Raw genomic sequence first — 13,442 nt, 5'->3', positions numbered from 1 at the left:
TTTTTTTTTTAAAAAAGGAAATAATTCAAACAAATTAAAAGTTATAGGACCAAAGTGAGCCATTACATTATTTATGGCAGAAAGGAAGGAGGAAAGGGTGCGAGGGAGGGAAGAAGGACCAAAGAGGGAGAAAAGAGAGGGAGGCGGGAGGGAGGAAAGGAGACAGGAAAGGAAAAACAAGCTAATTTCTATTAAAACAGGGAGATGACTAAGAAAATCATATTGCATCCAACTCATACTGTTAAGGTTATTATGAAAACTAAAAATAACATGGAAAATGTTAGAGTGACTTTAGCTGAGAAATATATTTCGAAAAGCTGGGAGGGAAAACAGAAATACGAAAACAATGTCCTCTGATTGTGGAGTTTTAAAGTAAATTTTCCTTAATGGTGCTAGTACTTTATTAAATAGCTTTAACAATAAACAAGTTTATAGTTCACGTGCAAATATTTCAGCCAAAATGTGACTGAAACCACGCACAGATTTGAAAATTTAATTTTTGACCAATGATTGGGCATTCCTTAGATACAGACGCATGTGATGTACCAGGTTTCTTCAATACATGCCGTCCAAAGCACCGCCTTTCACTTGTGTCCCTTCCACCATGTCTTCCTGACCCTAAGCCCTTCTTCATCTTTGTTTCTAAAGTTGTCCAGCTATCTTATTTGCTTCCTATCATGTGTCTGGACTTCCAGTGGCATCAAAGAACTGCTATGTTAGATTAGAGGGGGGAACAGAATGAGATATTGGGCCCCTGGCTGTCTCTCAGCGACATTAGGCCCTGCTATCTGCCTCAGAAAGAAAAAGCTGACTTCTCTTTTAAGCTACTGAATCTGAAGAACAAAGGTTGAAGCTCCCTTAAATCAATCATTCCAAAGGTAGATGGCCTTGTGCGAGATAGAGGGTAACCTTGGAAAATCACAGAACGACGGTTGTGCAAGGTTGCAGGGCCCGGTTGCCCTCGCCCCACCAGCTGTGGTCCAGTGGCCCAGCAGACCGCCTTTATGAGCGCTGGACCAAAGCACTCGCATAGATATTCCAGCCTCATCAAGAGTTATGTCAAACTCACTCTTTTGGAGCAACATTTTTAACCTGGTTACTTGGCAAACAGGATCAAGTTATAACTATAAATACTGCACAAAGAACCTCCCCCGCTTTCTCTCCATGAGAATGGAGAGGCTCTCTTCAGCCCAAAGCAAAGATAACCCTAGATACCTTGATAGCCTATGCAAATAGCAGCAAAGGTGAAGGAGACACTGTGAAACACCAAGGTCACCTTGGTGTAACAACATGTGTATATAGCATGTGTATATAGATGTATGGGGAGATCTATATTTCCAGAAAACTTGCTTGGAAAACTACTGCAAAGATACGTGTCTGTTTTATCACAGGTTATGTCACCTTTCATATAATCACTGAAATATGCAGTAGAACATTTATTTCAAAGAAAATTCCCCCTCCTTGTTTTTTCCTATTAGAACTGTTTAATCACTGTTAGGACTGGTTTAATACATTACACTGATTTCAACTCACTTTCCCTTTAGTGTCTGATGACATATTTGCCAGGCAGCTAGTTTATGGCTCAGAATCTTACATGTGTTGAGTGCATTACAGTTTACACATCAGAAGTGCACACCCACCCACAGGAGGCGTACTACTGATCGCTGGGGCTTTTATGGATGAAAGCATGAGGCTACCAAGGGATTAAGTGATGGATTAGAATAAGCAAAGAATGCCTCCCTTTGAATTCTAGCAACGCACAATTGCTTTTGTTTCAAATCAGGAAAAATGCAGTTAAGACCCGGTGTGATTCCAGCCCCAGAAAAGTCTAGAGCAGCTGAGACCACTTCAGGTGGAGTCTGTCCCAGGCAGTACTGAGAGACCTTCCAGAAACTCGAACCTCAGGTTGGAGGCAGGGGAGGAGGCTACAGCCTGAACACTTTTTTGAGAAGAATATTCTTTAAGGATCTTTAGGAACATTGGGGTGCTTGCTAAGTGGTTCCAGAATCTTCCAGTGAAAACTGAGTAAGAACAGGAGGTAGTTAGAGTTAATAGCTGGAGACATCTACTTCTTCAGAAAATCTTTCATGAAATTGTTTGATTTAGCTCTTCTTGCATAAAGCAAGGAGACATCAGTTTTGAAATCCTCACCCCTTACATTAATGTCTATCTTTCCCCACCCTAACAGAGTTTATGGAGCATTTTTAATGTCCATAGGATCTATTAGGTTTGAACTGTTGTTCATATTTTATTGTTTTTGACCTACAAAAAGGAACTTCTGGATAATTCAACCCAATATAATAAAACATCTCTGGGTGAGCAAAAAAGAAAAAGCTAAGGAACAGGTTGAAAGCTGACTTTGTGGGTTGGAAGCAGTAAGGGTTTGTGCTCTTGTTCTAGAAGCACCCAAATAGAGGAGAAATTGGCAGATTTAGGAAGAGACATGAAGAGGCAAGCAAGTCAGGTGCTGAGAAGAGGAGAGGTGAACAGACTACATCAGGAAGGAAGTTCTGGCTTCCCAGGACAGGAAAGAGGCCTTGGGCATTAATCTGGCTTGCGTGCGCACTTAGTCGCTTCAGTTGTGTCCGACCTGTCACCATCCCGTGGACTATAGCCCGCCAGTCTCCTCTGTGCCTGGAATTCTCCAGGCAAGAATACTGGAATGGGTGCCCTGCCCTCTTCTAGGGGACCTTCCTAACCTAGGGATCGAATACAGGTATCCCACATTGCAGGTGGATTCTTAACCATTTCAACCACCAGGGAAGCCCTTAACTGGCCTAGAGCCATTAATTGGAATCCTTAACCTTTGCTTCTCCTTCTGATACACCTCGTGGTTCTTTACTGGCTTAATTTAATGTTTTATTTTATGTGGTGCTATATATTTCTCTTTCACACATTTTAGTCTTATTTTCCCATTGAGATCATTGGCTTCTGAGAGCAAGTTCCTGGACTATTTCAGCTTCTCAAGGCAAGGCAAGACAGGCATTCACTGAGTCAGCACTCAGTAAGTACCTATTAAATAGATTGGAGACCGATCATGAGGCTCTGTTTTAAGTGAGCTCAACAGGGAATGTAAACTCCAGGGGGACCAATAATAACATCCATCTTTAGGCAGTAGCTCCTGGATGCTCTAGTCTATGCTACCTAATCAATATATACATTAGCCCTGCTTCTGACAACAACTTTACAAAGGGGATTATTATTTTTAACTTCATTTTACAGCTGAAGATATGAAGAGATTTCAGAAAGTTTAAGTGACTTGTCAAAGGCCACTGTAGCTTGTACCTCAACTTGAAGCCCAAGTGTGCTGACCTGAAATCCTACACTATTTCCACTGGTTTCTGTTTTGTACCATGCCTGCCACCCTTTGGTAATAACAGTAACAATAGCTAAGGCTTATATAGAGGTTACTCTGTGCCAGGTCCTCTCCTAAAGTACATTCATTCATTCAATCCTTACAATAAGTGGTGAGCTCTGTTATTATCCATTTACAGAATTTAAAGGCTGTGTTATCCTGCATTTCTGACTTAGCACCAAAAGATTCTGTAGAACAGTGAAAGATCACTGCTCAGAGTCTTTATGGAGAGGAAAAAACCCTGTAATCTACATAGTATCTCACCTGCACGCAGCCCCAAGAAGGCCTGGAAGGGAGACAGCGAGAGAAAAAGTAAGACGGAGCTTGGACAAGGGCCCTCTGCCTGCCCCTCGGCGATCTCACAGGGGAGCCTTTAAGTTGGAAGCACAGAGGAAGTGAACAGAGAGCAGACTCTGTAATTATTAGAGCTCTCTGGCAGCTTCCCCCTGCATCACCCGGCAATTCATTAATTTAGCCGTGAAAAGACCTTCTACCAGCCAAGTCACAACCTTGTGAGTAATAGCAGTAAAGATTAACAATATTTTCTTCTTACTAGGCTCATTCGAAAGTTTGGCATAACTACAACAGAAATTTCCGCCCACATCAGAAGGGTCAGCTGTCAATCACGTTGGGATCCCACTGGATTGAACCAAACAGATCAGAAAATACAATGGATATACTCAAGTGCCAACAATCCATGGTTTCTGTGCTCGGGTGGTTTGCCAACCCTATCCACGGGGATGGCGACTATCCAGAAGTGATGAGAAAGCAGTTGCCCTCCATTCTACCTCACTTCTCTGAAGCAGAGAAGAATGAGGTGAGGGGCACAGCTGACTTCTTTGCCTTTTCCTTTGGACCCAACAACTTCAAGCCCCACAACACTATGGCTAAACTGGGACAAAATGTGTCACTCAATTTAAGAGATGCGCTAAACTGGATTAAACTGGAATACGGTAATCCCCGAATCTTGATTACTGAGAATGGCTGGTTCACGGACAGTCACGTAAAAACAGAGGACACCACAGCCATCTACATGATGAAGAACTTCCTCAACCAGGTTCTTCAAGGTTGGTTTTACAGTAGCTCAATTTTAAAAACTGTTTTGAATACTTTTGCTATAGGATATTTAAGGTCACCTTTGAATAGGCTGCTGGTATTGTACTTTTCTGTTGTGCAGTGATGACAGAAATTTATGTTACTCCCATGTCCTTTTTTCTTTTTTCCAGTTTCATGTCCTTTTTAAATGAGTTTGAAAGCAAAATAATTTTAGGTTGTAGATATATCCTTAATTGGCAACAAGATGCTGCTTCATTCCTTCAAAAAGAACATAATGCTAAAGGAAAGTGAAAAGAAAGTGTCAGTCGCTCAGTCATGTCCAACTCTGTGCAACTCCATGGACTGTAGCCCACCAGGCTCCTCTGTCCATGGGATTCTCCAGGAAAGAGTACTGGAGTGGGTTAACATTCCCTTCTTCAGGGGATCTTCCTGACCAAGGGATTGAACCTGGATCTCTTGTATTGCAGGCAGATTCTTTAACCGTGTGAGCCACCAGTAAAGGAGACATGTCCAAAGTTTAAGAGTTAAGATGCTGAAAGCTTTTCTTGATTGTGTTCCTTTTACTCTATTACACGACTCAATGATGAAAAGTCTGAATACCAAGAATGAGCCATGGATGGCTAAGCTGAACAATTTCTATTGTTCCTGGATATTTCTCTAAGCCCTGCTCATCCTCTCATTCCTTTTCCATTACTCAGGGAGTGACATCTGCAGGTGGCTGATTGAAATAATGGAGCAGAAGACAAGCTTTAATTACGATGCTTCCGTCCCCTACAGAGCTGGGCTCCATTTCTCTCCCATATAAAGGAATTCTCGGTGGATCTTTCTACAGCTCTGTAGCTCTCTTTAGAGGTCACAAGCTTAAAGGGAATGCCCTGGGGATCCAGTGGTTTGGACTTCGCGCTTTCACTGCCAAAGCCTGGATTCTATCCCTGGTCAGGGAACCAAGATCATGGCAAACTGCATGGAGTGGCCAAAACAAAACTCACAAACTTCGAGAAAAAAAAATCCCTGGTTCTGTAGGGAGTGTCAGGGAGGTTCCTCAGAGACAGCAAGACACTCCTGTTCTAACCCGCAGGAGGATCGCGTGGAGTGAGCTGTGCCGGGCCGGCCCCGGAGCTCGTGCACATGGGGGCCTCCAGGGCAGAGAACGCTGCCCATAGAGCCTGCAGAAGTGGCGTCACCCCCTGGGCATCACCATCCCTCCTTTCACAGGCCCCTAGGGCACCAAAGCTCGAACCCCAGGGCCTGTTGAAACATTTATCTCATCAGAATCTCTTGACATCAATTCTACCTTTTAGGAAAAGAAAGTCTGTGATAAAACCCCCAAAGTGCAGAAAGGAGACATTTCCATGAGAAAATGAAAGCTTTTAAGAACAAAGGTTCATGTTTGATCGAACCATTGTTGTTTTTATTGCATATTTAATTTTTATCTAATTCCTAAACGTTGTTGAAGTTAAAGCCAGAAAATTTCTGAAAGATCATCTGTTTCAATCCTCTTTACTTACTAATGAGAAAACTGAGGTCGAGAAAGCTGCCCAACAGCCCTGCCCAGGAGCACAATAGAGCGAGTCCTCTCCCCTCCTGCCCCTCGGCCCAGTCAGTCCTTCTCTTACATCACTGTGCTTCTGTCTCCTCCTTAAATCTGCATTCACATATGTTCATTCTCAAAGCTGATGTGTCAGTCCCCGAGGACTGTTTCATAGAAGACAGTTTGTCCACAAATGGGAAACAAGCCAAGCTTGAAATGAGAAACTCTTGGTCAAAGCTGGCATCGGCATTGGTCCCAAAGGGTTCTGGAAATTACCATGCCCTCCGACACAGATTTGCACACTAAGTTAAGTCTCGTGAATATTTTATTTTTATTTATTTATTTTTTGGCCACGTGGTGCCCCATGAGGGATCTTAGGTCCCTGACCAGGAATATTTAAAATTTGACCCTTTAACTGTGTTGTCCACTTGGGAAGACCATTCTAGTTGAAAATAACTTGCCCCTTTACAAATATAAAAATAAAATTCAAAAAAAATAAATACAATTCCTAGTTGATATAATGGGCCTACAAATTAGGGAAAAGGTTGGTTTCACAATATGCTGCCCCAGCATGTCATTTGAGAAACTGTAAACATGAACCAGAGTGTTTAGGCCTCTGAACATCTGCTTTTGTCCTTCTATACAGCAATCAAGTTTGATGAAATCCAAGTGTTTGGTTACACAGCCTGGTCCCTCCTGGACGGCTTTGAATGGCAGGATGCTTACACCACTCGCCGAGGATTATTTTATGTGGATTTTAATAGTAAACAAAAAGAAAGAAAGCCCAAGTCTTCAGCACACTACTATAAACAGATCATTCAAGAGAATGGTTTCGGTGTGAAAGAGTCCACACCGGATGTACAGGGTCAGTTTCCCTGTGATTTCTCCTGGGGTGTTACTGAATCTGTCCTTAAGGTAAGTGGCTCCTTACAAATTAACTATGCGTGCGTACTAAGTCACGAAGTTGTGTCTGACTCTTTGCGCCCCTATGGACCGTAGCCCACCAGGCTCCTCTCTCCATGGGATTTTCCAGGCAAGAATACTGGAGTGGGTTGCCATGCCCTCCTCCAGGGGATCTTCCCTGATCCAGTATTGGTAGGCAAGTTCTTTACCACTAGCGCCACCTAGGAAGCTCCACAAATTTAACTATAAAGTGGTACAAATAATACACAGTAATCCTTCATTTTACTCAGTGACATCTAAGAAACAGCTGTCAGATAATATCAAATACCATGATTATTTGGGGGTTATAAGGGGACATTGGGGAAAGAAGGGAGAGGAAGGGAAGAATTCATGCTTACTGAGAGCTTTTCATACTGCCCTCAAGTTGCATATAGTCTAGAGAGATCTTCCAGTCATTTTTGTGACAGTCATTTATCAGTAGTATCAAAATTACAGGAAACAGATTTTACAGTTTTTTTAAAATTTGTTGGCTGAACCATGTAACATATAGGATCTTAGTCCCCCGACCAAGGGTTGAACCCACACCCTCGGCAGTGAAAGCATGGAGTCTTAACCACTGGACCACCAGGGAATTCCCTAGATTGTTGTTTTGCCAGAAGCAAATTACTAGTGGCCCTTCATTTAAGTGATTTATGATAAATTTGGGTCATTTGCCTTATGAGGTCTTTATACCCCAGTGGGGCCTCCTGACTTGCTTCATTCTTCACCTTCTTCAAATGTAACTCAAATGTAACTCAAATGTCAACCTCTCAATAAGGCTTCCCTCTACTGCAAACAGCATACCTTCATCCCCATCACTGCTTATTCTCCCTTCCTGCTTTATTTGCCTATATAGCATTCATCACATCTACCATACTATGTATTTACACATTTTCCTTTTTATCTCCAGCTTTATTGAGATATAATTGACATACAATATTGTGTAAGTTTGAGGAATACAATGTGTTGATTTGATACATCTTTTTATTGCAAAAACATTACCACTATGGCATTAGCTATCACTTCCATACCATCACAGGCAAACCTCATTTCTTTTTTTATGGTAAGGAAATTTAAGATCTTCTTAGCAATTTTCAAGTATAAAATACAATATTATTAGCTATAGTCACCATCCTGTATAATAGACCCCCAGAACATGTTAATCTTAGAACTGGAAGTTTGTACCCTTCAACCAGTATCTCATTTCTCTCCACCCTCTTGCGGAGAAAGTTTGCATTCTAGTCGGAGAAACAGGTGACCAGTAAGGAAAATGTGTAAAGTGGTTACCACAGGATGGCAGTGCAAACTTTCTCTGCAAGAGGGTGGAGAGGTTTGAGGCTTTGCTGCCTGCTGGATGTCTTACTAGAGCAGTTTCAGACACATGGTAGGTGTTCAGTGCATAGTGTATGAAAAAGGTCAACTTTTAGACCCAGGTGAGCCCTTAGAAACCTCTTATTCCAAATTTTTAATTTTATAGCTGAGGAAAGGAAGGCCTATCAATTAATAACAGAAAGTGACTTGCCTAAGGTAACACAAATAGTGGCAGAACTGTAGCAAGCTATCCTTAAGTTCTCAGATGCACGATGTTCTTTCCGAAATAATTTTTCCAAAACTATTTTTGAAGCTCCTACTATGTACCAAGCACTTGACTTCTGAATGTATGTGCATTCAGTATACTTAATCATAAAACCCTCATCTTACAGGCAAAGAAATTGAAGCTTAGGGCGGTTACATAACTTGACCAACCCTGATTTGTCTGTCTCCGACCATTACGCTATAAGACATCACAGTACTTGTATTCTAGAAGCATATGGAAAAACAAGATGTACAAGGGATATGACTAGACAAAAGGGCCCGAACTGTGAGTGACCAAAGTTATGAATCTCAACCCCTATCAGTATTTAAACAAAACTTTAGTAAAGGGGTGATAAAAGGAGGAAAGATACAGGGAGTAATATAAACAGTGACTCACCTTCAGTTTGCGTCCCCTGGAGAGGCACGTACTTACCCAGTGTCTCTCTCCTCTTCCGCATGGCACAGGCAGACCATCTTTTCCCTACCACTTCAAGTAGGTTTATGTTTTGCAAAGCCTAGAACCAGCAAAGACAGGCCCCAAGAGGGAAAGGAGTTCCAGTTTGTAAATAACCCAACCTGCAAGTTCCTGCTTCATGTGAAGACCCATCTGCTCTCCAGTAACTGACACTGTGAATGTCAGTCCACTCTGAGCACCCTACTCCTATTCCTTGGAGCAAGAGCTGATCACTTGGTCAGGAAAAAGTAATGATGTGATCAATCAGACCTGGGCTTCTTGCTCACACCTGGAGCCCATTGAGGAGTCAGCTTCCCTTGCACTTAGGGAATGAGGATGAATGCTTTACCAAGAAAAATTTGGATGCTTTTTGAAAACTCAGCCAAAGGTTGTATGAATAGATGATGAGCAGGCAAGAGTAGATGTGCTCTATAGGAAGACTACAAAGTGAAAATAACATTAAAAAAGTACTACTATGCCTTCCCCAGCATCTGGGTCTATGTATATCTTTAGCTTCTTTAATTCAGAGAAATCCTCTTAATCTCATGGTATTGATAGTTCTGAATAGTTCAGGCCAGTTGCTTTGTAGAATGTGGAACTTTTTTTTTAAAGTCTTTATCAGATTTGTTACAATATTGCTTCGCTTTGTTTTGGTTTTTTGACCAGGAGGCATGTGGGATCTTAGCTCCTCAACCCACACCTCCAGCACTGGAAGGTGAAATCTTAACCACTGAGCCACCAGGGACATCCCCATTGCTTGTAGAATGTCTGCAAGCATGGATTGCTCTGTTTCTTTATTAGATTCAGTTAAGCATTTCTAGAAATAATACTTCATAGATGTTGTTGTGTATACATCATATTAGGAGGCACATAAAGTCAGTTTCTTTCATTACTGAAGACACTAGTTGAAGTAGTAGTCACCAGATTTCTTGATGTGGCATTTGCCAGATCTCTTAATTGAAAGGTCCTTTTCCATTTGTAATTAAGAATTAATCTGATGGTGATATTTTGGGACGGTATGAATATCCTATTTCTCAACAACATTCAACCAATGGTCTTAACATTGATTTATGAACCTTGCCTGAATTAGTTATTACTTTGTAGATTGCAAAATTCTAATTAGATTATTTATTCTGTATTTATTAAGTGAATTAAACTCAATGTGTTATAATTCATTGTTGTCACTGTTTCACTGGAGCTTTTGATGCTCAAATTATCTCAAATTTGGCAAATGGGACTCTTTCAAGCTGTTCTTATGTCTTTTTGACATTTCCTTTCCAGTTTTTAAGTATGTTCTTATTTTTCTGGTGCAATATTCACCATGGTCCCCTCATTCCTTTCCTGAACCAGACTTGAAAACAGTCATTTTTCCAAGGAGTCCAGGATCCTTTTAGTGGAAAATAGAACTTTAGAACCAAGCTCTGGGAGCTAGGGCTGAGGTCAGGGTGCAATACTTTTAACTATTTCTCTTAGCAGATTAATCACACAGTTGCTAAGACTAATGCTTTCTGGAGATTTTTAAAAGTAAAACAGATTTTCATTTGATTGTACCTTACCTTACTGCAAGATTGCCCTTTGTAAATAAATACCCTTTCAATACCATGATGCTCTGAGGTTTCAAAACACTGAAACTGGCTATCTAGGCTAAGGATTTTACTCAAATAATTATATACAGATTTAACTTCATGCTCACATGATCAGTGTTCTCTCAGTTTAATGTTCTAGATAGCTAGTTGGCAGATGGCAAGTGGGCAATGATATGATCTTGTAATTAGACTATGAAAGATGACACATGAGAAAATAATTAGAGGGAAAATATTTACCAAAGGCTAATTACCATTGTTTCCAGGTGCATTTAAATTCAGTCATGGGAAGAAAAAGCACTTTAAGCAAGAACAGAACTTTTACTTTTTCTTATTAATCTTGAACTTGTTTTTCTTAAGCCCTTTTCTGTTTTAATTTAGACTCAATGGCCTAACAGGCAATAATTATAGGGAGAACTAAACCCAAGTCATAAGTACCTTATGTTTGTAGAGTGCTTTAGAGTTGACAGAGCAATTGCCCAGAGTCACGGACTTCTCGCTGTACACCTGTGAGGTGGGTGAGATTACTCTGTCACTAGAGTCGTCAAGCCTGGCTTTTAAAGGGACAGAACTAGAACAGGAGTCCAGGGCTCTCTACTTAGTGGAGGGGCAGAGAATGGAGTCAACCTGGGAGATTCTGGGGGTTATTTTAGGGTTCTCTCCTTTCATACTTCATTACCTTATGTAAGGAGGGTGTTCAGAATCCTGTCTTTGGAGGAATAAATGCCGTGTTCTCACAGGCACGTGGGAAGGGGAGAACTGAATGATGGACATGTGACATTACTTGGATTTTTCAAATGGGAGTGTTAGAGAGACGCATTCAGGAAACTTCAGGAAACGGAAGGGGTCATTTCCTACTCTTTCCCACTGGCCTCTTTTAGGAACTGTGACTGGGGTCCACCAGCCTCCTCTAACCCCAAATGCTAATCTCAATGAAATCCTCCACAACTGGAATGCTAATTTGCCTTTAATTTATGGCAGGTTTGGAAGGTCCATCTTTTGTGGTTCCTTTTAACTGAGAGAACCAAGCCAATTTCCTGATGCATTTGAACAGAATTACGTGAGAACACCCCACATGCCCCACTCCATCCCCACATTTCCTGGTTTTTAGGACCCAGGAACTGGAAAACATCGTCTTGTTTTCTGAAAGGCAAATTGTTTTGCAAGTCAAGCCCTAGGTGTGGTTCTTTCTCTACATTTTCCTGTCTCCCTGGTAAATTACAAGGGCTGGGAGGAAGGATAATCCATCAGGCCTTTTTTGCTGACATCAGCAGGAAAAGAGCAGGAAGACATAGGTTGTTCTGAAGGACATGTGCACCATTTATTTTCTCTGTTGTGAGAGGCAAAATAAGATCAGGCTCTTCCCTTCTGGTCTGAAGGGGCTCAGACAGTAAAGAATCTGAATGCAACGCAGGAGACCCAGGTTCCATCCCTGGATCTGGAAGAGCCCCTGGAGGAGGAAATAGCAACCCACTTCCAGCCCGGTGGGCTACAGTCCATGAGTTGGACAGGGCTGAGCGACTGATACACACACTCCCTTCTAGTAGAGGACACATGCTAAGGCTCCGCCTGCCTGTGTGTGCTTGCTTTCACAGCCGGAGTCGGCGGCTTCCTCCCCGCAGTTCAGCGATCCGCATCTGTACGTGTGGAACGTGACGGGCAACAGACTGTTGCGCCGAGTGGACGGGGTGAGGCTGAAAACAAGACCAGCTCAGTGCACGGATTTTGTCAGCATCAAAAGACAGCTTGAGATGTTAGCAAGAGTGAAAGTGACGCACTACAGGTTTGCTCTGGACTGGCCCTCCATCCTTCCCACCGGCAACCTGTCCACGGCTAACCGACAGGCTCTGAGATACTACAGGTGCGTGGTCAGCGAAGGGCTGAAGCGCAACATCTCCTCGATGGTCACGCTGTACTACCCGACTCACGCCCACCCAGGCCTGCCTGCGCCTCTGCTGCGCAGCGGAGGGTGGCTGAACCGCTCCACGGCCGAGGCCTTCCGGGACTACGCCGACCTGTGCTTCCGGGAGCTGGGGGACCTGGTGAAGCTCTGGATCACCATCAACGAGCCTAACCGGCTGAGTGACATCTACGAGCAGTCCAGTAACGACACCTACTGGGCAGCCCACCACCTGCTGATCGCCCACGCCCTGGCCTGGCACCGCTACGACCGGCAGTACAGGCCCGCGCAGCGCGGGGCCGTGTCGCTGTCTCTGCATTCGGACTGGGCCGAGCCCGCCAATCCCTACGCGGCCTCGCACTGGAAGGCGGCCGAGCGCTTCCTACAGTTCGAGATCGCCTGGTTCGCAGAACCCCTCTTCAAGACGGGGGACTACCCGCTGGCCATGAGAGAGCACATCGCCCTCAAGAATCGGCAAGGGCTCGCACGCTCCGCGCTGCCTCAGTTCACGGAGGAGGAGAGGAGGCTGGTCAAAGGCACTGCGGACTTCTACGCCCTGAACCACTTCACCACCAGGTTCGTGATGCACGAGCGCCAGAACGGCAGCACCTATGACACGGACAGGGACGTCCAGTTTCTGCAGGACATCACCTGCCTGAGCTCCCCCACCCGCCTGGCCGTGATGCCCTGGGGAGAGCGCAGGGTGCTGCAGTGGATCCGGAGGAACTATGGAGACATGGATGTTTACATCACCGCCAGTGGCATCGATGACCAGTCCCTGGAAAAGGATGAACTCCGAAAATACTACTTAGAGAAATACATTCAGGAGGCTTTGAAAGGTGAGGTTCGAGGGCCATTTCCCTCGAAGTATATGACATTCCCAGGTAATATGAACCAAAGAATGAGGGGCAACAGGCTCATTAATGACAGTCTATTATGGGCTTAGAAAAAGGCCCTTGTAAAAACTGTAGCTTACTCTCAGGGATAGGAAGGATATATTGTATTGTATCTAGGTTTTAAACAGAAGGGTGACAAGATCCAACTCA

General features: G+C 43.3%; 1 protein-coding gene across 1 annotated transcript in view; it reads left to right on the top strand.

The window, feature by feature from the left end:
• KLB (klotho beta) overlaps window positions 1-13,442 on the top strand; it is a 32,446-nt gene that overhangs the window by 15,234 nt on the left and 3,770 nt on the right. The window contains exons 2-4 of the mRNA XM_070452006.1: window positions 3,912-4,422; window positions 6,589-6,857; window positions 12,092-13,235. Of these exons, the coding sequence (XP_070308107.1) occupies window positions 3,912-4,422; window positions 6,589-6,857; window positions 12,092-13,235 (1,924 nt within the window). The remainder of the gene's footprint in view (window positions 1-3,911; window positions 4,423-6,588; window positions 6,858-12,091; window positions 13,236-13,442) is intronic.

Source organism: Odocoileus virginianus, chromosome 21 (assembly GCF_023699985.2).
Source record: "Odocoileus virginianus isolate 20LAN1187 ecotype Illinois chromosome 21, Ovbor_1.2, whole genome shotgun sequence".
Lineage (NCBI taxonomy): Eukaryota > Metazoa > Chordata > Mammalia > Artiodactyla > Cervidae > Odocoileus > Odocoileus virginianus.
Note: the sequence above shows the minus strand (reverse complement) of the source record. Positions and strands in the feature narration are given on the sequence as shown.